The sequence below is a fragment of the Symphalangus syndactylus genome, chromosome X, assembly GCF_028878055.3.
Source record: "Symphalangus syndactylus isolate Jambi chromosome X, NHGRI_mSymSyn1-v2.1_pri, whole genome shotgun sequence".
NCBI classification, from domain to species: Eukaryota; Metazoa; Chordata; class Mammalia; order Primates; family Hylobatidae; genus Symphalangus; species Symphalangus syndactylus.
The window spans coordinates 115,552,066-115,578,949 of record NC_072447.2 but is presented as its reverse complement, the minus strand read 5'-3'; the positions used below and the strand labels follow the sequence as shown (position 1 = coordinate 115,578,949).

General features: G+C 40.4%; 1 protein-coding gene across 1 annotated transcript in view; it reads left to right on the top strand.

The window, feature by feature from the left end:
- The window catches only part of TRPC5 (transient receptor potential cation channel subfamily C member 5), a 307,326-nt gene that overhangs the window by 195,000 nt on the left and 85,442 nt on the right, over positions 1 to 26,884 (top strand). Inside the window, exons 4-5 of the mRNA XM_055268235.2 lie at positions 22,274 to 22,610; positions 24,245 to 24,384. Coding sequence (XP_055124210.1) covers positions 22,274 to 22,610; positions 24,245 to 24,384 — 477 coding nt within the window. The remainder of the gene's footprint in view (positions 1 to 22,273; positions 22,611 to 24,244; positions 24,385 to 26,884) is intronic.

The window sequence follows — 26,884 nt, the reverse complement described above, 5'->3', positions numbered from 1 at the left end:
GTTTTTTTTTGCCTCCCTAGCTTAATAGGACATTGAAACATTGTTGTGTTTCATTTATCTCCCAAAGACCTTGCCTCTGAAATTTATTATCCTTTCATTTTAGGTACTTCCCAGTCAGAAACACACATGCACACACACACACACACACACACACACAAACACACACACACACCACAAACAAAAACACATCCCTTCTTTGTTTAATAGCACCAACACCCTCCCTCTCCCTTAACCTGGGAGATGTGAACAGCCATGGTTGCTATCCTAAAGGAGTTGAGGATCTAATCAGAGGCATCAACCAAGCCCGACTAAGAACAAAGAAGTATATCTGACAGTCATTATTTTTTTCTACAGTTGCTGCAGGAACTAGGAGAATGGGGAGGTCAGCATAAACTGCAATCTTTAAGAAAACATCACATTAATCAAAGAAGGGAATCAGAGTCCATTGAATTGCAACACAAGGGAAGGATTTTGAAGACACCAAAAAAAAAAAAAGAAGAAAGAAAGAAAAAAGAAAAACATCACAGAACTGGGGACTTTCTTCCCAGGCCCTACACATACACACTTCACTGTGGTCATATATGGTTCTGGCTTAAAGCTTTTAATGGCTTATGCTGGAGTGAATCCCCTGCTGTCAGTCCCCCTCCAGGCCAAAACCACCCTGTTCACTGCCCTGTCCTGCTAATCCTCATACTTCTACCTCCTGCCCTAAACTTCAGTCTTTTCTTCAACAACTCAAGGCACCAGAAATGTCATCAAGAATAAGAAACAAATACAGGTATTTGGTATTTAAGTGAACATTCACTATGTGCCAGGCACACAGCCATATTCTATCTGTTCTCATTACTGCTCCAAGGAATTTAACTACCACTTTTAAGAGTTTACTATGTGCCAGGCAACCAGACCTGTGCTAAGAACCTTTCATGCATAGTAGCTCATCTAATCCTCATAGCTACCCTATAAGCAGTATTATTATTCTCATTTTACAGAGGAGGATATGGAAGCACAAAGAAGTAAAAGAACTTGTCCAAAGGCATACTATTAATAAATGGCAAAGCCAGAGTCGGACCTCACGTCTGTCTTGCTCCAATGCCTACATACCAGAGACTGTGTAGTATTATGGTTACAGCAGGGCCCAGAACTCTTTCTATAGAGGTCCCATAGCAAATATTTTAGACACTGTTGACCTTATGGTCTCTGTTGTAATTACTCAACTCTGCATAAAAGCAACCACAGGTAATACATAAACAAATGAATGTGGCTGTATTCCCATAAAACTTCATTTATAAAAGCAGGCAATGGGCTAGATTTAGCCCAGAGGCTACAGTCTGATGACCCCAAGTTAGAGCACTAGTGGTGTACTCAGATAGACCTGGGTTCAAAACCTGGCTCTCACCACTTACTAGACAAAACATTTAGTCTCTCTGTGTCTCAGTTTCTTCATCGGTAGAACAGCAACAATACCACCCTCATAGAGTCATCATGAGGATTAAGGATTAAAGGAATGCCTGGCACATAGTCAACTTCTCAGAAAGTCATTATTATTAAAAGCCCACCACATGCTAGAAGGAAGGAGAAAGGAAGGAAGGAAGGTCCCTAGAAGGAAGGAGAAAGGACATGGATTAGAATAATTACAACTCTCTTTAAAATCAAGCTACCAGGGCCCCTACGGTCTTGATACTCCACAGAAATAATTACTCTCTCGGGATTCCAGCTAATTTGATTCTCCCTTCAGCTACATGAACCATGTTCTCTTGTGAGTTTAGTTTCCTGTTTCAGTCATTAGCAAGAAAGTCTCTTGACTTCATTATAGCTTTTGTCAGGCACTGGGAACCCTATCATGGTAGAACAGGAATCTGATTTTGTTATTATCTGTTAGGTGTTCCCTTCAGGAATGAGATTCTGACCACTGAAGTCATGCCTGTGTCCCAAGTACTTGGCATGGGGCCTGGCACAGAGTAGATGCTCAGTGAATGTTGCTGGCTTAATTGAGCTGGCTATATTTGGGGTGGTCTTCCCTGGAAACAGATGGAAAATGACTTCTTAAAAGCCCTCCAAGCATTAAGGATCCTTCCTTTCTCTACCAGAGAAAGACAGAATGTGTGGCGAGGGCAAGAAAGGTGTAGGAGTGTGGTGGATGGTTGGAGGGGCAGGGAAGAACAGGACACACTGTTCCTGGTTACATTAAGCACACAGGAGCCAAGATGCATTCGTGTCTTTAGGCCATGTTCCTGAATAATCACCTGGTAAAAGCCATTTTGAGCAAGTTTTTTTGCTATTTTATTTCAAATTTTATTTATTTATTTATTTAAAGACGAAATTTTGCTCTTGTTGCCCAGGCTGGAGTGCAATGGTGCAATCTCGGCTCACTGCAACCTCCACCTCCCGGGTTCAAGCAATTCTCCTGTCTCAGCCTCCCTAGTAGCTGGGATTACAGGCGCTCACCACCACGCCCAGCTAATGTTTTGTATTTTTAGTAGAGATGGGGTTTCACTATGTTGGCCAGGCTGCTCTCGAACTCCTGACCTCAGGTAATCCACCCGCCTTAGCCTCCCAAAGTGCTGGGATTAAAGACATGAGCCACCACACCCAGCTTCGAATTTTATTAAAGGGCACACGTGTAGGTTTGTTACATGGGTAAATTGCTCGGTGCTGAGGCTAGGGGTCTCAATGATCCCATCACCCAGGCAGTAAACATAATACCTAACAGGTGGTCCTTCAGCCTAAGCCCCCATTTCTCCCCTATCTAGTGATTCCCAGTGTCTGTTGTTCCCATCCTTACATTAATGTGTATTCAATGTTTAGCTCCCACTCATAAATGAGAACATGTGGTATTTGGTTTTCTGTTCCTGCATTAGTTTGCTTAGGAATCACCTCCAGCTCCATCCATGTTGCTGCAAAGGACATGTCATTCATCTTTATGGCAAAGTATTTTATGGTGTCTATGTATCACATTTTCTTTATCCAATCCACTGCTGATGGGCACTTGGGTTGATTCCATGTCTTTGCTATTGTGAACAGCACTGCAATTAATATGCAGGTATAGGTATCTTTTTGATAGAATGAATTATTTTCCTTTGGGTATACAACCAGTAGTGGGATTGCTTGGTCAAATGGTAGCTCTATTTTATGTTCTTTAAGAAATCTCCAAACTGCTTTCCACAGTGGCTGAACTAATTTGCATTCCCACCAACAGTGTATGTCTTCCCTTCTCTCCACAGCCTCACCAACATCTGTTGCTTTTTGACTTTTTAATAATCGCCATTCTGACTGGTATGAGATGGTATTTCATTGTGGCTTTGATTTGCATTTCTCTGATGCTTAGTAATGTTGAGCATTTTTTTCATATGTTTATTGGCCACTTGTATGTCTTCTTTTGAGAAGTGTCTGTTCATGTCCTCTGAACGTTCAGTTTTTTGCTTTGAATCAAAACCATGCTTAGGCAATCTTCCATCTCAGCTTTGAAAAATACCCTGAGATACCTCAACTTTCAGTCAGCCCCGAAAAAGCCATACTTCCTGCAATCCTGACTTGCCAATCTTTCTCAATGAAAAATTCTCTCTTTTATCTACCAAGTTGTCTCCAACCCTCTAAAATGTGTCTTGTATAACAATTCAGTTTGTTCACTCTGGAATTTGTTAGACTTATTTATAGGATCTGACTATACAATGAGGACCATACTGACTGCAATTGGATGTATTTCTCCAACACGTTATTCCTCCCCTACCTCACCATCCCTACCGCCTACTACCACCACTATCAGTCTCCTTTCCAGAATTCTAAGCCAGTAATTGGCATGACAGAACATATCCTCAAAACATTCAGAGGAACAAATAATGGAAACAGTGCCGATGCATGCAAACTCTGTCTAGGCATGAACTAGGTATTCTAGTTCATTCTGTGTTGCTAATAAAAAATATTTGAGACTGGGTTATTTATAAAGAATAGAGGTTTACTTAGCTCACAGTTCTGCAGGCTGAGAAGTTCAAGGGCATTGCCCTGGTTTCTGGAGAGGGCATTTGTGCTGTGTCACAACATGGCAGAGAAGGTCAAAGTGAAAGCAGACAGGTGTGAAGAAAGGAGAGCCTGAGGGGCATCCTGGCCTTATTACAACTCACTCTCAAAGAAACAAATCCATCCCTGCAAGAACTAATACGGTCTTACAGGAATGAGAACTCACTCCTGCAAGAACAGCCATTCATGAGGGATACACCCTCATGACCCAAACACCTTTCACTAGGCCCTACCTCCCAACACCACCACACTGGGGATCAAATTCAAAATTAGTTTTAGTGGGGACAAACAAACCATGTCCAAACCATAGCACATAGAGTGTGTCAAATCACATATACAGTCACTTCAAGACTATATATCCAGAAGTGACAATTGTACATCTCGTAAGTCATAATGATGAAAAGAACTAACATTTATTGAGTGCTTTCTTGTTTAATTCCTATAGTAATTCATGATGAAAAATAATAACACTGGCTTCCTAGTTGCCAGGCATTTAATTAACTCTCTTAATCCTCATAATGACCTCATGACATGAGTTACTATTGTAATCCTCATTTTGCCGATGAGGAAACTGAGGGCTGGAGAGGTTAAGTAACTTGCCCAAGGTAATCCAGCCAGGGAGTGGTGGGGCTGGAATGTGAACTCCAGGTCAGTCTGTCTGACTGCAGAGACCAATCTCCTAACCCTACCACACTACCTTATTAGAAACATCTTTGAGCATGCAGCCCACATTATCCTGTTATGATAAAAAAAAATACATGAAAATGCCTGCTTCCATCTATTTGGTGTTGAGAATGTTTCAAAGCTTTCCCATCCCTGATGCATTTGATCTTCACAACAGTCCTGTGAGGAAGTCAGGCGTAGGCAACACCACCATTACACAGATAAAGACCAAACACAAAAGCTTGCCCCAAGTCCCACTCCACAAATGAGAGACCAAGCCAGAGTCAGAGTTCAATGTACAGTATACATTTTCAAAATGTGTTCTTTGAGCCGGGCGCGGTGGCTCACGCTTGTAATCCCAGCACTTTGGGAGGCCGAGGCGGGCGGATCACGAGGTCAGGAGATCGAGACCACGGTGAAACCCCGTCTCTACTAAAAAAATACAAAAAAATTAGCCGGGCGTGGTGGCGGGCGCCTGTAGTCCCAGCTACTCGGAGAGGCTGAGGCAGGAGAATGGCGTGAACCCGGGAGGCGAAGCTTGCAGTGAGCCGAGATTGCGCCACTGCACTCCAGCTTGGGCAACAGAGCGAGCCTCCGTCTCAAAAAAAAAAAAAAATGTGTTCTTTGGTATAGCTAGGGATTAAGTCTCCTCCACCTCCTTCATTCTGATTTCATCCTGAAGATTTGAAAGGAAGTGGGCAGCCCACAGCAGGTCATTAAACCCTCCAGCCAAGCTTTCCTATAAATGTAAAAACTACTTGAGTATACCTCACTTTGTCTTCCACATACCCCAACCCTTCAGGATCTGCAGTACCTGACCACATCCTGTGTCTTGAAAGAAAAAAAAAAGGAGGGACCTTGACCCTTAAAAACTGGATACACCTAAGGTATGAACACATCTCATTGTGGATTTCTCAGTTTAAAAACATTTATTGGACAATTACAGGTCCAAAATTCCAAAACCCACCTGGCAGGTGAGTAATACTCACCTGGCAGGGGAGATACCATGATCACCAAGCCCACCAAGTTCTGAAAACCCAAAGTTTTTAAAAATAAATTCCCTATCAAACCTCTCATATGGCGGCAAAACCTGATATGCACTGATGGGAGAAAATTTATGGTGTTTATTTATCCCATTGCGTCTAAGCATTCCCAGGTTTCACTGCTGAAAATTTATTGTGTTTGATTATAGTAGAGTTGCCAGGTAAAACATAGGACACAGTTAAATTTAAATTTCAGATACATAATGAATAAAGTTTTTGTATAAGCATGTCCCAAAATTATAAGGGGCATTTAGTTATACTAAAACATTTTTTGCTATTTAGCTGAAATTCAAATTTAATTGGGCATCCTGTATTTTTATTTGCTAAATTTTGGAACTCTAATTATGGGTACTGCCTGAAACCTCACTGGGAGTGTTATCTAATATATGGCATAGACAGCATATTACTGTTCTAAAATCTGACAAATTTAGAATTCCAAAACAAATCTGGCCCCAAGAGTTCTGAAAAAGGGATTGTGGACCACTGGACCTATAGCATCCTCCCAGCACTGGGCTTGGTACTTCATGGGGACTCAGCTCCCAAAACGCAACAACCTCTCAAAGAATTATCCCATCACAATGCCTTGCCTCTTGAGCTTTCATTAGATTTCCCCTCTGCTGTCTTTCATAGGTCATTAGCATGCTTTCTGCTTTGATGTATTTATTCTTCAAGGTATGTCCCCTCTAGTGTCCTGATTTAAACTAGTAGGACTGCAACCCACAGCTGACCTAACCACACTTTCTGTGATTTCTTACTTGGCTTTAGTGAGTTTCCAGCCTCTCCTGTTCAATTGCTCTGACACTTTCTTCCTTCCTGGTAAGAAGCTTTCCAACACAGACTCCCCTTTACTTCCAGAACTCTCCTCTGTAGTAGGCAGTGAGCTCCTACCACCCTCTGCTGCCATCTCATGGCTAGAATAAGCCATTGCATTAGTCTTAATTCTGTTGCACTAGTTCTTTTTAGAGTCCATCACCGCCAACACAAAATTATAACATCTGCCAGGAAACCCCATTGGGCTAATTCTGACTGCTGTATGCACTTGCAAATGGAAAATTATACTTTAAAAAAAATGCGTTCTAAAACAGTTTTCAACCTCCTCCTTCAACCTAGCCTCACCTTCCTCCATTTAGTTCTAAGTAGTGAGGCTTAGCCCTAGTTTGAAATTAAAGATAGGGCTTTCAGTTGACTGATTTTGTGAGTCTGCACCTGTGTTGCCATTGATATTGGCAGCCCAGCTTGGGAACTAAGTCTGCTAGCTAACTGCAACAACAGAGCCAGCTTAGAACAAAATGTCTCAGTAATCCTTGGGTAAGAACATATCTCCTTTTTAAAAATGAAACTCGCCATGGATTAGTGATCTGAGTGGTTAAATATCAAATTGTGCTAGACAGAGAGTACATGTAAAAGGTAGGGGCTATTTCCAATCAGTATCTGGACCTAAACTTTTGTCAAAACCTATTTCTTGTTCTCAAATGTCTGCTGCAGTGGTTTACAAAAAAAAAAAAAAAAAAAAATGCTGCACTGCTTAATGAAAGTATGACTCAGCAAGCTCACTACAATGCTGAGGGAAGAAAGGTGCTTGAACATTTCTTCCTCTTCGGGAACTTTTGCATTGCCACTGATTTCCCTTTTGGGCGTTTTTCTCCTCTTCAGAGCCCAGCTTGATTGGCAACTAAAAACAAAACTCATTCTCTTGAGGGTCATTTCTGTAGAGGCAGCTTTTTAAACACATCCTTTCACACAACCAGGCTATCTTCTAAAGAACTGAAATCTAACACAGTACACATTGGGCCCATTTCTATGTGCAGCCATTCACTGAAGGGAGTAGGATGCAGTTCTTAAAAGATCAGTAGACTTTTTCAAACCTCCCAGAAAGGCCCTTACCTCAGATCTTACTATAGCCAGTAACTGCTGTTTCTTCCTGATCCTCACCTTCTCTGGGATAGGGGACAACTCATTCTCACTCTTCAAATTTTCTTTTCCTCTAAATGGACTAAAGGAAGAAGCGTTCACAGCTGTAAGTCTCCCAGCTCAAAGTCAGCTGATTTGTTTTAGGAAACAGGAACATAACTCACTGCCAGTTACTTTAGAGAACCACAGACCTATACTGCTTTATAAACCTCTGAATATTAAACATGTGTCAAGGTGACCTTTCTTTCAGTCTCACCTATTGCACTTTTTTGTACATACCTAAAAACTTAAAATAATCTGAAAATAACCAGTTAGGTGACTTAATGTGAATCTGACTTGTTTTTATCCTAATGCTTTTCTTGCTGATAGCTTTCCCAGCAGGGAACAGGGTGGACTGAACAGGGTAACAAAGATATTTCTCCTCTGACCATTGTCCATTCCTAACGGAGCCACTGGAAGCTTACTGTTGTGGCTTTTCTCTACCTCACAGCCTGGCTTACTTCTCAAAAGCCCATCCCCACGACCAGATCCTCTGCTTCTATGAGGGGACTTTCCCTTTTTTTTCATTGCCTCCTCAAGGAGTGGTGACTCAATTAATTATCAGGGAGGTCTATCTGTACCTCATTATTCTTAAATGAGCACTTAAATACAATGTTTGACATCCAGTAGTCACTCAAATGTTAGATGTTGTTATTATTACTATTTAACCTCTCTGAGCCTCAGTTTTCTCATCTGTAAAATGTATGTAATAATAGTGCCAACCTCCTAGGTTTGTTAATACATATAAACTGCTTTTAAAAGTATCCAAAACTTAGAAAGTTCTGTGTACATTTTATCTGTGACTATTAAGACTTCTACTAGAGAAATGATTTAAGGACATATAGACTGCAAGGTGAAAAAAGAAACGTGTGTGTGTGTTTGGGGATGCTGTGGCGGGGAAGAGTTCTGTGTGGATTATGTGTTTGAAATATGTTTTAGCAGCCGAGAAGAAATGCCCACTAGGCAGTTAAACATTCAGGTGTAAATTTTAGCAGGGACGGAATGAAGATTTTTTTCACTTTAACAAAAACAGTAAATGCCTGCAAAGACCTTTTGGGGTAAGAAATGACATACATAGAAGTGTTCCTCCACTTCCTAAGCTTACCATCTACTAAGAAGGCTGAGTCACTGATTCTACATAGAAGTACATGTAACACAAGGTAGGCGCTGAGAGGTACCACAAGGAAAAAGCAAAGTGGTATGGGCTCAAGGAGAGAGAGGTCACACCTCTGGCTAAAGCATTCAGGGAGGGCTTCCAGAAGGAAGTGATTTTCTGATTTCATTATTCACCACAGCCTTTTCTTAGGACTCTAGTGCCTGCTGATTTTTTCCATCTCTGAATGCTCTAAGATCCCAAAGTGTGGTGTCTCACGACAAAGCAGTGAGCTTTTCCTAAAGCTAAATAGATCCAGATTGAATGACTGTCCTTTATTCCGTCCTTTCTTTTATAAAATGGTGGTAACAGGAGATCAAAGGGGTGTGGGCTTTTCTCATGTCCTTACTTGGCAAAACAATCTCCTGATTTGGAGAGGAGTGGCCTTAATCAGTCTGTGACAGCCAACCATCTGGGAACCTGACATGTTTACCATCTGTACCATTTATGTGGGCGTCTGAACACAAACATTATTGTCCTGTTACTTGTTTCGCATGAGTTAGGCTAGTATCCCTTCAAAAGAGCTCCTGCAGGCCAGAATCATGGCTGGTCTCTCTTGTGATGACCCTCTCCCACAGGCCACACGGAGCTGGGCACAGAGCAGGTACTCCAAAATACTTGTTGAAAGGCCTAAACTGAATCACATCAATCTTGCACTTCCCTTGCAGTAAGCAAGTCAAATTCTATTCTGCCTTGAGTTAAGCATGTGAATCAGGCATTAAATCCTATTGATCCTTTAGACAGCTGTAGAAACAAAAGTCACATACAATAGACTGGTGAGGGGCTGGGAAGATAATTCTCTTCACTGAATGAAAAAATTGGCCGGGCGTGGTGGCTCACGCTTGTAATCCCAGCACTTTGGGAGGCCGAGGCGGGCAGATCACGAGGTCAGGAGATCGAGACCACGGTGAAACCCCGTCTCTACTAAAAATACAAAAAAAAATTAGCCGGGCATGGTGGCGGGCGCCTGTAGTTCCAGCTACTCGGAGAGGCTGAGGCAGGAGAATGGCGTGAACCCGGGAGGCAGAGCTTGCAGTGAGCCGAGATTGCGTCACTGCACTCCAGCCTGGGCGACGGAGCGAGACTCCGTCTCAAAAAAAAAAAAAAGAAAAAATTCAGAACTCTGCTGCAGTGAAATCAAAGCCATTTTGCCAGTTTTCTGGCAGAGGGGTGATCTCTTTCCAGTAGAACCTGACATTATTCCTATCAAGAAATATTCCTAGGAGGGGCCAAGAGCCATTGGGCCCCTCCATTGACAACACAGCTTTATGTCAAAGAAAGCCAGGGCTTTTCCAAAAGTTGTATGCAGTAAGGAAAAAATACAATAATGTTCAGCCCTTGTCTGGGAGTATTGCAGAATTGGAGCACTGAAGAGGGAAAACGCCCAACAACTGCAGTGAGGATCCTAGCTCATTTGTGAAGAAAAGATTTAAACAGATTAAACAGGGGGATTCCATACAGATCTGCCCTGGGGTGGGCCCCATCACTTCTGGGCTTTGCTAGCCTTCAGGCCCCTTAACTGGCTAATATGATATACCCACTTTAAGCTGTTAAGGTAGTTGATAGTTTTGTATATTACCACTTCCTACAAACATGAATATAGTTTCAATGCTTTAATCCAAAGCAATAAATTATGTGGGCATTTCAATCACTGGCGGCAAGGCCAATGGGGAAGATACTGGGAAATTTAGCTTTCTGCATGCCTCTGATCATACCATCCATGGATTGTCAGAGAGTGCAGTGTTTAAAAGCTTGGTCTATGGAATCAACCAAGCTAGTTCCGCAGTCCTGGCTCCACCATTGACCAAGAAATGTGACCTTGGGCTCTGTCCTATCAGCTGTAAAATGATGTAATTCTATATCTGCCATTAGCGTTGCTGTGAGATGATGCATATAAAAAATCCAGTACAGTTGCTGGCACATTATAAGAGCTCAATCTTTGATATGTAATCTTCCAATGTTAAGAATAGTTCCTAGTTGTCTTAGCTACTAGTCGTAGCTACTAGACTCCCTTCACACACTAAGGAAGGAAGAATTTGGAAAGAGAGTATACCACCAAGATTTATCCAGCACAGAGCTATGTATTCAACCACTCATTCAACAAATATCTATTTGGCATCCATCTTGTACCAGGCATTTTGCAAAATGTTGGGAATATGATGAAGAATAAGACAAGCTCCCAGTCCTTGACCAACACTCAGTCTTATAGCTTTTAAGAAGCTGACTGGGCGCAGTGGCTCACGCCTGTAATCCCAGCACTTTGAGAGGCCAAGGTGGGCAGATCACGAGGTCAAGAGATCAAGACCATCCTGGCCAACATGGTGAAATCCTGTCTCCACTAAAAATACAAAAAATTAACCAGGCATGGTGGTGTGCGCCTGTAGTCCCAGCTACTCAGGAGGCTGAGGCATGAGAATTGCTTGAGCCAGGGAGGCGGAGATTGCAGTGAGCTGAGATCGTGCCACTACACTCCAGTCTGGGCAACAGAGCGAGACTCTGTCTCAAAAAGAGAAAAAAAGAAGAAGCTGCTATATTCCTTAAACTTTTTAAGAACCTGAGGAAGGGAATTCATTGGGCAAGGACTATCATTTGCACTAACCCACACACAAATAGAACAACATAACTTCCCATGAAAAGTTAAAAAGTTACAAGGGAAAGCACTTCCAGAATGGCAGAGTTCTGAAGATCTACTCTTCCACAAAAGCTACAAGACATTGGAAATTTTTTTAAATTAATTTTTTCACAATTCCGGAAATTAAGCAAAAGTTTACAATGATCAGAGGAGCATTTACTCAAGTAAAACGCTAAGTTTTCGAAGAAAAGCAAGTTTTGTAGTGTTTTAATTTGCCCAATTCCCATCTTCCTTTACCCAGCTCAACAGCAGCTTTGAAAACCAATAGCCTTGGAACCATAGTAGCTGTAAAAAGCAGCAGCCTGGCACCCACTGGAGGGGAGCAAACTGGGTTTGGAGCACCCCAAATAGACCCATCCCCAGAGAACTGTCATTATATGATCTGTCAGGCAACTTCGTTAAAAAGCCCAATTCCCAGGACTAGTCTTCATATGATCTGACTCAGTACCAATAGTTCTTTTCCTGGGGGCATTTGTTTAAAAAAATCAGCAACAGTTGTTTAATATGAAGGCTGCCTGAGGCAGTAGATAACAATTGGGTCAAACAATAGGCTAAAGAAAAAGCAATCTAAATCCAGCAACATATAAAAAGAATTAGACACTATGGGGCAGGTGTGGTGGCTCACGCCTGTAATCCCAGCACTTTGGGAGGCAGAGGCCTACGGATCACAAGGTCAGGAGATCGAGACCATGGCTAACATGGTGAAACCCCATCTCTACTAAAAATACAAAAAAAATAGCCAGGTGTGGTGGCAGGCATCTGTACTCTCAGCTACTCGGGAGGCTGAGGCAGGAGAATGGTGAGAACCCAGGAGGCAGAGCTTGCAGTGAGCCGAGATCGTGCCATGGCACTCCAGCCTGGGCGACAGAGCAAGACTCCATCTCAAAAAAAATAATAAAATAAAAAAGAATTAAACACTATGACTGAGTAGAATTTATCCCAGGAATATGAGGGTGATTCAACATAACAAAAGTCAATCAATGTAATACATTACATTAATGAAAGGAAAGACAAAACCACACATGATCATTTCATTTGACAAAGAAGCATTTATCAAAATTCAACAAACTTACATGATAAAAACACATGGAAAACTGTGAATAGAAGAGAATTTCTTCAGCCTGATAAAGGCCATCTATTAAAAACCCATAGCTAACATCACACTTAATAGGAAACTTGAAAGCTTTTCTTCTAACATCAGGAAAAAGACAGGGATGTCCACTGACAGCACTTCAATTCATCATCATACTGAAGATTCTAGCCAGGTCAATTAGGTAAGAAAAAGAAATAATAGGCTTCCAGTTTGGAAAGGAAGAATTAAAATTGTCTCTATTCACTGATGACATGACCTTGTACAGAGAAAATCCTAAGGTATCAACAACAAAAATTATTAGAGCTGATAAATGAGTTGGGCAAGGTTGCAAGATAACATACAAAATCAATTGTGTTTTATTCAACAAAAATTATGGAAGGCCATTGTTTTGGACTGAGCTCCCATACTAGGCCCCAACAGACCAGACCAAACCAAAATGGAATCACCTGCTAAATGCCATATAATCAAACTAAAACTTTAAGAAAGCAAATACATCCCCAAACAGACCAGCTTTTCCTGAAAATAGGGGATTCTACTCCACCTGAGTCCATGTAATGTGGAAGATGCCTCTGTTTTAACCCTTGCCAAAAAAAGTAACCTGATGTTAACCAATATTTTTTTCCTATTGTTCTGTTTCCTTTTTCCCACCTTACAAAACCCACTGTTCTGCTATTGCCTAGTAGAATGGAATGTCTCATTCTATTTTGTAGAATGGAGGCTTCCCTGATTCATACATCATGAAAAAAGCCAGTTAGATCTATAACTAAATTTGTTGAGATTTTGTCTTTTGACAGTTTCTATACACTAGCAATGAACAATCCAAAAATGAAATTAAGAAAACAATTCCATTTACAATAGCATTAAAAACAATAAAATACTTAGGAATAAATTTAACAAAAGAAGTGTAAGACTTGTACACTGAAAAAAACCATAAAACACTGTTCAAAGAAACTAAAGAAGATCTACATAAGTGGAAAGATATTCCATGTTCGTGGACTAGAAGACTTCATATTGTTAAAATGGTAATATTCTCCAAATTGTTCTTACCTTTATGGTTAATTGATTTTCAACAAGGGTGTCAAAACAATATAATGGGGAAATAGTAGTGTTTTCCAAAAATAGTGCTGGGACAAATGGATATCCACATGCAAACGAATGCAACTGGGCCTCTACCTCACAAAATATGCAAACGGATTAAATACCTAAATATAAAAGCTAAAGCTATCAAACTCTGAGAAGAAAACAATGGTGTGAGTCTTTGTGACCTTGGATTGGGTAATGATTTCTTAGATATGACAACAGTAAGTCTGTCAGATTAGTATCTATGTAGGTTCAGTCAAATCCAACCATAGATTTGAGTTATTATACTATATAACCCTATAAAATATATAGAAGTATTATAACTTTGCCTTTATAACAAAACCCAAGAGTCTGTTTCAATTTATAATTTCAGCATTTAAGCAAAGAGATTTTAGTTCCCAAAGTTGAGGAAAATGACAAAACAATAAGGGAAGAAAGAACCAGGCCTTACTGCTGTATATTTTTCTCTTGAGGTTGTAAGGCAGAGTATCCTTCTTTCCAGAACATTTTATTATATTTCACTTACAGACCTAATTTTCTGTGTCAAAGTATAATTCCCATACTGAAGCTCTAACCTAAAAATGCAAAAAAAGTTGTCTTCATTGTACAAACATATCCATCACTTTAATGAGATAATAAGGGAACAAAATTTAGGATTCAAGCTAAGTAAGAATACTGTTTCAATGAACGTGTCCCTAAAATAAACCAGCATTAGCAGTTAATTTATGTGTCTAGAAAATCTCAGTTCCCACCAGTAAAAATATCCTCAGTGGCTAGTGCACCTTGAAAAAAAATCTGGCATATTAAATAAATAATGTTCATGTGGGAGCCAGGAGCTGGGTAAGCCTTGCCTTTAGACTACTCTGTGACTACAAAAATAAAGCCAGCACTTTTGGAACTAATAAGCCTTCACTTGTCAGTATCATAAAGAGTATTGCCCAACTAAACTTTGCTCCCAGCGGTTCAGTAGTTACTTATTTCTACCTAAGCACTCACCTTCCGATTTTACCCAAGTATTTAAAATCGAAAGAAAAAAGGATTATATTTCCTCGCTACTTTGCCCAAATTACAAAATGAGTCATTATTTTTAGTTTCAAGTCACAAAAAAAAAATTAACAGGTTTTACATTAAAGTTAAAAATTGCTAAAAGTTACTATTATAACATGTAATTAAAACTGCAAAACATGAATTTGCATTCAAGGTGTATAAAAACACTAAAAATTGTTTTTCTTAAAAATTATAAGAAGGCATAAAAATGTACATTTTGCTTAAAAATAAAAAATTGTCTTAAAATTAAATAAAATAAAGTCAATGGTTTAAGCAAATTATAAAGACACTATAAAAACTAATCCTGAAAATAAAACTCTGTGTAAACACGTTAACTAAACTCAAAAGAATATTATATTTCTTTTCTGTAAATTAGACACTCAAATAAAAGCACCACAAAGTTTTCTTAAGATGCTAATCTACTCTTTAGCAAAACTTGTCAAGGGTTATAACAGGTATGTAAAAATCTTACTTCATGGTCAAACTGGTTAAAATTAAACAGAATTATCTATAAGGTTTCATTAAAATTAAGGTTAACATTAATAGCAAATTAATGCAAGGGTAAAATTTAACTTTCTCTCTTAAACACAATTTTCATGTAATTGAAAAGGCTAATAAACGGTTTTTGGTTTTCCAGATTGTTATCATTTTGGCAAAACAAAACAAAACAAACAAACAGAAAAACAACTTATAATAATCTAAAGTTCTGTTTCATAATATCAAGGGTTTTAAATTTTAAACATATTTAACAGCCTTCTCAAAATCAAACTTTACTTTCAAGGTTGGCTTTTGAGTGCTTCACAGGACCCCTGAACCATCCAAAAAAGAGGTAAACAGGATTATTTGGCAACATAAAATTGAGAAAATAATGTCTAATACATTATATTTTAGGGAATATTATAAAATAAAATGTCTAATACGTTATATTTTAGGGAATATTATTAACATATGTTCCAAAACTGTATGGAATTTCTAAGGTTCTTATGTCTGAATATGTGCTATTAATCACAATTAAAGTTGTTATGTTGGGTTATTGTAAGCCACAAAAATAACCAAATTTCTTTGTCAATTGTGTTTCTAACTGTATCCAAACTGGACATTTTGTTATTTACAGACAATTGTTATTTTGTTTTAATTCTCTTCAAAACATTGTTTATATTCAAGCTTTGGAACTTTAACAAGTGCTCTCAAACGCCGGTTACTCATAACAACAACAAAACGTACAGAACTCATAAAAAGCTAAAATGTTTATAAACATAAAGCAAAACAAAGGTTAATAAAATGGAATAAACTAATAAAAAACAAAAACAAATTTTTACCTTTTACTTAGAACACTGCTAATCTTTATCTCATTTTTCAGAGTCAAGAAAACTTATCTTAAGCTAGCTACAGCCTTTAACAACTAAGTAAAGTATACTCCTGTGAATAGAATTTAAAGCGTGTTTGCTTCTCTGTGCCTAGTTCCTCTAGAATTTAAAAACTAGTTATAAGTAGGCCAGGCACAGTGGCTCACGCCTGTAATCCCAGCACTTTGGGAGGCCGAGGTGGGCGGATCACGAGGTCAGGAGATTGAGACCATCCTGGCTAACACGGTGAAACCCCGTCTCTACTAAAAATACCAAAAAAAAAAAAAAAAAAAAAAAAAATTAGCTGGGCATGGTGGCAGGCGCCTGTGGTCCCAGCTACTCGGGAGGCTGAGGCAGGAGAATGGCGTAAACCTGGGAGGCGGAGCTTGCAGTGAGCTGAGATCTCGCCACTGCACTCCAGCGTGGGCGACAGAGCAAGACTCCGTCTCAAAAAACAAACAAACAAACAAACAAACAAACTAGTTGTAAGTATTCTTAAATTACAACAATATAGTTGTTTGCATCAATGCAATAAGAATCTATTTTCTAACAGAACACAATTAAAAAAAAAAAAAAAGACTGGTTATTTTACCAAGGCTTTTACTGCAATGGTGCGCTCTCCTTTAAGGAATCAAACTTGACTTACGGAACCAATAAAACCCTTGGAAACTGGCCTCATATTTTGTGTACGCATTCCCTGTACAGGATTTCTGATCTGTAGTAAGTAAAGAATGTCACTTTCTGACAGGCCAGGAACCCCAAGTTATCTTAAAACTTTAATAAGAAATGAATTCACCCAACTCATAGGTATTTAATGGTACAAATCCATGGCTGGGCTTGGCTTTAACAAGTCTTATCTCAAATTCCTTCTATATAACAGAGTTCCATCAAAGCCGATTTAAAAGGCCTGTGTGGCAAATAATTATTCTTGGTGCATTGTATACAAATAATTAAGCCAAATATAATAAAGCAAACCAGTCCTACCATAATTTGTCTTTTAATAAAAATAGGAAACTGAAAAGTGAAAATTATGTTTCAAAAACTATAGCACATCTGTTGTTAAATTCTAGTCTTGCCTAATGTTTTTCAACTTTTATTATCTTCTACAGTTTAAATTATATCCGTTACCGAAATCGACTCCTGGATACATCACACTCAAGTCAAAGCCTAAAGAGCTGAGAAAGCAACCTCTAACAGCCCAGAAAAACGTCCTAACAATGAAAAAAAAAATTGTAAGCTGGAAATCATAAAAGCCGACAGAATCATGCCCATTTTGCAGACAACTATCCACAAACATCTACAAACGGTGTTGCTCCTGCAGTCAATCCAAGACCAAAAAACTTTCTGCTCCCCCCATCAGCAGGAAGTAGCCAGAAAGAACACGTCGCCCCTTGTCCTTTTATAACTGTGGGGTCTGGAATGACAGAGCAGGACCACCATCATCTCAGACAAACACCGCCACTTTAAGTTCCAGCTGCCTTTCCAGCTTCATGCATTTCAAGGAAATCACTTCTTTTCTAACTACAAGCAGCCAAAAAAGAGTAGACAGTAAAACACAGATAAGAAGGCTGGGGCACGGAGGAAGGCAGGGGAAAGTCTCTTGGGTAACTGCCAAACTTCACCCTCATACAATGGGCTCCAGTAAAACAGTGGGCCTTAATAAGCACATTCTTTTCCCTTCAGGTACACTAAGATAGGGAAGCTAAAAGCAGACTCCAGGGATATGCCTGCAGCTACAGAAAGATGTAGGGGAACAGACACACAACTCTCCCTCCCAAATAAGCACAACAAAGAGACACAGAAGCAGTCCAAGCCTCTGATAAACTCTCCCACCCTGAATCCTTAAAAACTCTTAGTCTGTAAGAGATTGCTACTTCTCACCTAACTCAGTCAGACATCCCTCCCTGGTTGGAAATAAACCTGTTGACTGTCGAGCCGACCTTCTTGTTTCTCTCCTCTTTCCTTAATTCTTACAACAACAACAAAAACTACAAATTGGACTTCATTAAAATAAAATCCTACTGCTCCAGGCTCTGGACAGTTTGGGTTTTTGTGCAATAAGGCATCTAGTGGGTACACACTCTGCAGTTTTTCCTGTAATTCTTCTTTCTGAGGCGTTCTTAGAATCGACTAGAGATTGATTAAATAACCTGTCAAATGTGGACTTCAGTATGCAAGCAGAATCAGGATTGTGCTTTCAAAGCTCAAAAATGTGTTTAGATTAGATACTACATGGTGGCTTAATAAAAATTTCCTTTATCATATTCTAATTGCAGTTTGTTCTGCCAGAATCCACACCACCCTACACTACTTCTGTCAGATATAAAAATAGAAGATAAAAACCTGTCCAACTTTAAAATTGCCCAGCTTGAGCCAAATTGAAAATCAGAGCAGAGGCATTGAAGATAAAGGTTGGGTGATATATCCACTATTAAAAGAAGCTTCACTTCTGCATTTGTGCCTTAGCAGAAAGTGATTTCTGGGGTTGGAGTTCCTGGGAATACATAAGGGGAAGTCACATGAGGTCATCAAGGCCATTGCGGAAGAGCTCCAGATGTGTGTCTGGTTCAGGCTGATGCAGTAGCATAGGACAGAGATTGGCAAACTACAATTTGCTGCCTGTTGGTGCGAATAAAGTTTTATTGGCACACAGCTAAGCCCATTCATGTACATATTGTCTATGGCTGAGTTTGCACTGCAACAGCTGAGTTGGGTAGCTACAACAGTGACAGTGTGGCCTGCAAAGCCACACTATGTGGCCCTTTACAGAAAAATCTGCTAATCCCTGCCAAATAACATCAGTATTTCATGTCAATCCGGATATCTCCATTTAGATGTCTCACAGACAAATCTAATTTGACAGGCTTAAAAGGGCATGCACTTCCATAAACCTGTTTCATCTTCAGTGTTCCCTCTCTCAGTTAATGGCACTACCATCACTAATTCACCTGAATGAGAAGGCTCCCTCCCCTTTACTTCCCACACCCCATCCATTACTCCATTCCCCATCCATCAGCACATCCTGCCAATTCTACCTCCTCACTGCATTTCAAATCTGACCACATCTCTCCATTTCCACTGCCATTTCCTTAGTCTAAGTCACGATCATTTTGTTCAAGATTGACAACAGTTTTCTAACTAATCTTTCTGCCTCTAGTTTTGACTGCCCTCTGCTTCTAATCCATCCTCCACCCAGCAACCAGAAGGATCTTTTCAACATCTAAATCTAATTTTCTTACATGCATAATAATATATGTAGCTGATTTAATGAGCCCTTACTATGTGCCAGGCATAGTTCTAAGCACTTCGTATGTAGTAACTGATCTTAATCCTCACACCAACCCTACAAGGTAGATATTATTATCTCCATTCTTTAGAGGAACACATTAAAAAACAGAGTAGAACTTGTTCAGTTACACAGTTAGTAAACAACAGAGCCAGTTGCAGCTGCTTTATTATACTACTCTACACACACACACACACACACACACACACACACACACACACACACACACTACTTATGGCTTCTCATTGCTCTTAAAATGGTTCATACTGTGTTTTTTTTTTTTTGGAGATGGAGTCTCGCTCCGTTGCCCAGCCTGGAGTGCAGTGGCGCGATCTCGGCTCACTGCAACCTCCACCTTCTGGGCTCAAGCGATTCTCCTGCCTCACTCTCCTGAGTAGCTGAGATTACAGGTGCACACCACCATGCCCAGCTAATTTTTGTATTCTTAGTAGAAACGGGATTTCATCATGTTGGCCCGGCTGACCTCAAACTCCTGACCTCAAGTGATCTGCCTGCCTTGGCCTTTATTATTATTATTATTATTATTGACAGGATCTCACTCTGTTGCCCAGGCTGGAGTGCAGTGGCAATATCTCTGCTCACTGCAGCCTCTGCCTCCTGGGTTCAAGCGATTCTCTTGCTTCAGCCACCCGAGTAGCTGGGATTACAGGTACACACCAACACGCCCTACAATTTTTGTATTTTTAGTAGAGACGGGGTTTCACCATGTTGGCAAGATTGGTCTTGAATTCCTGGCATCAAGCGATCTCCCCGCCTCGGCCTCTCAAAGCTCCAGGCCTACAGGCATGAGCCACCGTGCCCAGCTGAGCCCATGCTATCTTTAATGGCCAAAGACCATCGTCTTGATCTTCTCTAACCCGTTTACCTCTCCAACCTGGTCTTTTGCCATTCACAGCCTTGCAATTTAAGCTGCAGCCACCCTGACTGCAGTAGCCCCCCATATACAAGGCAGGCTCTTTTTCACCTCTATGCCTTGGTCATGTGATCCTCTCTGCTCTGGCGGTTTACTCTCTTTTCTTTTCCTCTCCCACACCTAGCCAACTGTTGCACATCTTTTAATGCTTCAGTCAGGTATCACCTACTCCAGGAAGCCTTCGCTAAGCAATCCAGAATTGTCTCTCCCTTGTGTTCCCATTATGCCATGGTCATATCATTTTTGGTGCCCTTACTATACAACTGTATAACTCTCCTGTTGTGCTTCTGTTTCCCTCAGTAGACTGTGAGCTCCCAGCAGTTCTTCTACTGCAAAGGTCTTGCTTTACTCTTTGACTTTTCTGTATTTTCTTGGACTTCATCATCCTAGCCTTTGGCATAGGCTACTGTGGCAAAAAAAAAAAAAAAAAAGAGTAGAAAGGGACTATAGGATTTTGTCTTTTTGTGTATGAATGCATGGAAAGGAAGTGTGAGGGCATAATGGAGATCATGAACATGTTTGGAGGAAATGACATCACAGGATGAAAACATTTTAGAGCTTATTTTTGGTAGTTTCATACCAGTAATCTTCTTTAGGACAGGCTAGACCCCAAAATATATAATGGCTCAAACACAACAGAACTTTCTCCGTGATATAACAGTCCAAAACAGGTATTCTTATTCAGCAGGCTAGTTCTGCTAACATGGTTATTGAGGGACGGGGGCTGACAGAAGCCCCTAGATCACACCAGGTTATCACATCCCAGTCAGTCAGAAAAGGAAAAGAACATGGAGGAGCACACATGGGAAACTTCTATAGGCCCGACCTGGTTGTGCCACACAGCATTTCCCACAGTGAGAAATAAGTCATGTGGCCACACCTCACTGCAAGGGAGCCTGGGTAATGTAGTCCAGCTGTGTGCTCAAGGAGAAGAAGAATGGTTGTGGTGGGAAACTAGTGACCTTCACAGATAAACTAACAGTAAAGTTAGGCAAGTTTACCTTTGGTGTTGGGTAAATGATGAAAGAGGTTTATTTCCTTTGTACTAGTAAGCTAAATGGTGCAGCTCTGTTTAACCTGTCCCATGGGAAGCTGGGGTAGTCAAATGTAGGCAGTATTTAAAATCATAGTTGACAGTTGAGCTCCCTGTTGAGTCACTTACCAGGAAGCAGCAGCTGGATAGTGATTTGCAATGCTGATGATTCCTTAATTATTAATCACCGACACTTTGTAGATTGCCTTTGAGTAAAATCCCAGCTGGGTTAGTATACAATATCATAATGCCAGCCCCCCAATATTTTTTCCTTTTGCATGTCTAGACTAGAGACGATATTAAATAGATGGCACAGTAGCAACCTGATTCATTACAAGCTAACCAAGAGGTGCTCAAAACAAAATCAAGAAAAATAAAAACAAAATATAAAAGAGAACTCATTTTCATTTCAAACCCTAGCTACAGGCGTGGGCTTATTCCCTGCCAGTTTGTGTTTGCCCAAACAGAGTGCACACTGATGATGATCTCATGTAGACTAAGGGAATGAGCAGATGTGAATCAATTTGAAATGAAATATCTCCATGATTCTCTGCTAAAAGGCATGTAAGTTCCCAGGAGAGTTTGTAAAACAGCTACCCAGGCTCTACTCTCTCCTCCATCCACACCCCAGAGTTTCATTTAGTCAGTCTGTAGAAGGACCTGGGGATTTAGATTTTTTAATGTTCCCTGGATGATTCTGATGTAAAACCAGGGTGGGAGGGACAATAGGAAGGTATGCCAAAGCATGAACCAGACAGAGTGATTTTGTTTTAATATATTAAAAAATAATGAACAGTAAGGAAAATCTAGTTTCACAGTTTGACGTGAAGAGCCATCTCTGGGGTTATATGCATTCACAGGCACCTAGAAAACAGGCCTCTTCTGGGGATTGGCCATACAATCCCTTGCCAGAGCTGACTGTAAACTAGGAAAGGTATTATGACGGTAGATTTTCTCCTGGACATTCCAGATGCCTAACTTGTTTTCTTCTTTTCCCAGTTTGTTGCTCAGCCCAACTGCCAACAGTTGCTTGCCACCCTGTGGTATGACGGCTTCCCTGGATGGCGGCGGAAACACTGGGTAGTCAAGCTTCTAACCTGCATGACCATTGGGTTCCTGTTTCCCATGCTGTCTATAGCCTACCTGATCTCACCCAGGAGCAACCTTGGGCTGTTCATCAAGAAACCCTTTATCAAGTTTATCTGCCACACAGCATCCTATTTGACCTTCCTCTTTATGCTTCTCCTGGCTTCTCAGCACATTGTCAGGACAGACCTTCATGTACAGGGGCCTCCCCCAACTGTCGTGGAATGGATGATATTGCCTTGGGTTCTAGGTAAGTCAAAGGGACCAGGAGCTATGGCCAGACTGCCTGATGGTCCTGTTTAAATAAACTACTAGAACAGGCAGTCAGACTAGCTGTGAACTAGGGCACCCCCACCCCACCCCCATGCAGTGTGGTAGTTCTTTGTTGGGAGTCTCAGAAATGTAGTTCCTTCTGTCCCAGGCGCTGGTCACTCAATATTGTCTGGTCCATGGTGAGATTGGCAGTACACCTAGGGCTTGCTTTTGCTAACCTAATATCTTCAAGGACAGAGAAGCTGTCTGTCAGTTAGTCTGGAGACAAAGCCAAGTATCAGTCAGGACAGGCCTCAAGTAAGGTAAGCAGAGCAAGTGCTGATCAGTCTATTCAAAGCACCTTTTCCCATAACCAAGGAGCACATGAATCTGCTCATTTCTCATGGCTACTCCACACGACCCAGTTATTGTTCAGGGTCTACATTCTATTTGGACACTGACTTCACAACCAAGGGGGAAACCTGGGAAATTCACACACATCATGGTAAAAGCAGCCCTACCAGTAGTCTCCAGGCATAATTAGATTGCACTGGACTCTCCAACACGTACTGTGCTGTGACTCTGTGCTCCAGGGTGGTAGTCCTCATCCTTGAGGAGGTAAAACTAAGTTATGATTTGAGATGGGCTAGGAGACAAGGATGGCACCAACTGAGTGACTCATATGAGGGAGAGAAGCATTCTCAAGAGGCCATAGACCATTTAGGGCTATAATACTTGTGTAAAAATTTTATTCCCTTACAATGGGAAGGCAGATGAGGAATTAGAAGTGATAACAAGTAACAGAGAACAAAAGTGCTAAGACGCTAGAGAAGAAAAAAAACAATGGAATGAATGATCTTCTAAGTCCTTGCTACTCAAACTGTGGTCCCCAAACCAGCAATATCAGTACCACCTGGGAGATTATTTGACACAAAGAACCTCAGGTGCCACCCGGGATCTGAATTTTAACATGATCCTCAGGTAATTCACATGTACTTTAAAGTCTGAAAAAGTGTGGCCCTAGACCACAGCCACACCTTTTACTATTTACTTTATTCCAAGGCTGAAGAAACATCCATGTCATCAGGTAAAATTTTACAAAACTTCTACATGATGAGAGAAAAAAGGAAAAAAAATGAGGTATAAATTATTTTGGGCCCCATTGCCTAGCTTTAGCCCCAACATCTGGTAATTTGATCCATGATCAGCTTGCTCACCTCAAAACACATTGAGAAGTTTTCTTTCCTGAACCCAGTGGAAACTAAGGACTATGGGATAATACTGATCTAATTAATTTATTGATGAAATGATTCCGATTCCAAAATGGAAAGGAAGCAGAATCAGGCACCCAAAATTGCAACAGCATTCCAGTAACTATAGTAAAAATGCTAAGAGTAGTACCCAGAAAAGTATAACATATGGGCATTTTCAGGAAAAGCCTACCAGGTTTGGCAAGTTCAAAACTGGGAGGTGGAGTAGGAAAGCAAGTGATTATTGTCTCTCAAGGCTTCACTCCACTGAGACCCCAGTTCATTCCTTAATTTCATCCTTATTCACTTGGAGGGAGGGATCCTTATATGATGACCAGGGCTGACCCTATGTAGAAATAAACTGTTTTCCTCCATTATTCAGGTTTCATTTGGGGTGAGATTAAGGAAATGTGGGATGGTGGATTTACTGAATACATCCATGACTGGTGGAACTTGATGGATTTCGCAATGAACTCCCTCTACCTGGCAACTATTTCCTTGAAGATTGTGGCCTATGTCAAGGTAAATTGGAATGTCTGCCATTTTTCCTACACAGCGATTTTGGCTACATTAAACTTTTGCACCGAGAGCATAAAGAGTTTTGAGAAAAAGTGATGATGATGATGGCTCAATCCATGTGGGAAATTACCATATAAACAGACATTCTTTCAGTGGTTTGTAAGCAGTGTCCACCTAAGCAAAGAAAGTAGAAAATGGAACAATTTGCAAATGAATCATTAGCTTCTGAGACTTTCAGGGTAAAAGAGTCTTCAGCTTTCGGTGTTTAAATGCTCTCTACGATATCCTTGCCAACATAATGGCCCAATGATGCTTGCATGGGGCCAGGGCAGAAAATTCACTGAATTCACTATCTCCAAAAGCTTCTCTTAATCCTTGTCACTTCATTAAAAATGGCTACTTTATATATGTCTAATATTATTCTCTCTGTGACACAATCATTAGTAATTCTTCCTCCCTGTGGGGTCATACAAAACAAGACTGTTTCTTCCTAACAGTGCTTCTGATATGATGTCATCTCTCCATAACCCTCTGAGTTGTCTCTTCTCAAAGCTAAACATTCCCATTTATCTCAACTGTTCTTCATATAATGACAAGTAGCGGAATCCCAGAAACTTGACTACAGGTGGCACAGACTTTTAATAGCCCCTTCCTTTCTCATCACTTCCACCACCAGAATAATCACTCGAGCAGTTATACATCCAGCATTTTTAGTATCACCCAACCTGTGCTTCTCTACCAATTCAGATAATGCACACACACACACACACCACCTTAATGCTTTTCCCACACAACATTCAGCTCGAATTATCCTGAAAATAGCTTCATGTTTGACATCTTACTTTGGGTAATCAGAGGCTCTGAGTTCAGGTCTGGTGCTTATTAAATAATGGGATTGCTGTCCTCCTTGTAGCCTGAGTTAAACTTCTCCATGAGAAAAGGCTGACAATTCAGTCTCCAAGATTGTATAGTCAGTCATGCTTTTTGGCACTAAATTCTACATTAAGGACTTTTAGAATGGAAATATGGCTGTCCCCCAAATCTCCAACAACTTAGTTTATTTTTGTATCCCTAATATGCATATTGCATAAATTTTAAGACCTTGGGAGTTATGTAGAGCATGCATATTGAATGCAGTCATGAAACATTTTTGAAAGGAGCCCAAGAGTAGGCCCTATACATGTGGTGATCGTTTAACACATACTTACAACTTCCTTAAGAGAAAAAGCTGGTGAGGAAAATGTTTGAATCCCTAGTTAATGTGCCTGGGTGAAATCCATGTCATTCTGGCACTCTGCTGACTAAGTAACACTGTAAAGTAAAGGGAAAAGTTCTTCCTTTGGAAATGGTATTTATACACTGGAGGGACCTTAAATTATCAATCTAGAAATTGGTGGGTTTTGTTTAAACAGGAAAGCTTAGAATAAATGATGAAGAAAAGGATTAACATTTCGGGATATGAAAAATGTATCTGTAGATTCTCACCATTAGCTAATCACATAACCTGTCCGACTTTACTGGAGAGGCTTCCAAAGAGTTAGATACTTCTCCATCACAAAGTATAAGGATAAATCTGCTCTATTAAGCTGGGTAAATGCCCCTTAACTGGCAAACACTTTATTCAAAGGAGATCTTTGCCAAGAAGTTGGAGTCCTTCCCAAAAAAGAATTTATAAAGCAAGACAGGCCACATGCAAAATTTGGATTTGTAATGAGAATTTATAAATGGGGATAATCAGATCTACCCATCCACAGAAGTCCTGGCTGGATGACCTTCCCCAAGCAGGCTGAGCCAACTTCTATGAGGCAAAGCCATAAGAACTGCTCCATAGGCTCCTTGAAATGTTTTCAATCACCATTGTACTGAAGCAGTACAGAAGCACCAAGGAATGAGCTGTTTTTAAAGATCCTTTATTTTATTAGAGTGCAAAAATTAGTCAACAATATCTATTCCACTTCACATGATCTAAAGCAAGTACCAAAAGGCACACACCAAAGTACTCAAAAGGAACAAATATATATAAGACTGACCCTCATTGCCCCCAGATGATTCTACAAATGGAGTATAACCATTCTTTGCTTCTCTAGGATAGTACCACCTAGATCTATTCCATGACTGCCTCGCTTCCATGTGTGCCGAGTAAATCTGGACTATGCTACCCACTGAGTTATGGCCTTTCCTTCAGTCAGTGCTTAGCTAAAGACATAATAACACCCCCCTCAAATTCTTATTACTATTGAGTCCCCACATTAGGCTGTTCCTCTTCATATTTTGCTTTAGGGTTTATAAAATGCAATTTACATCTTTTGAAAGGCAAGGAGGCCAATTTTCTAACTGCATTCCATTTCAAAGGATGTAAGAAAAATCACTTGCCTCCAACAACAACTAACTCAAGAGTCAGGAGATCTGAATTTAATTCCCAATCTGATACTCATGAGCAGGGTTATCATAGGCAATCCCTCTACCTTTCTGAGCTGTAGATTCTGCCTCTGATAAATAAGCA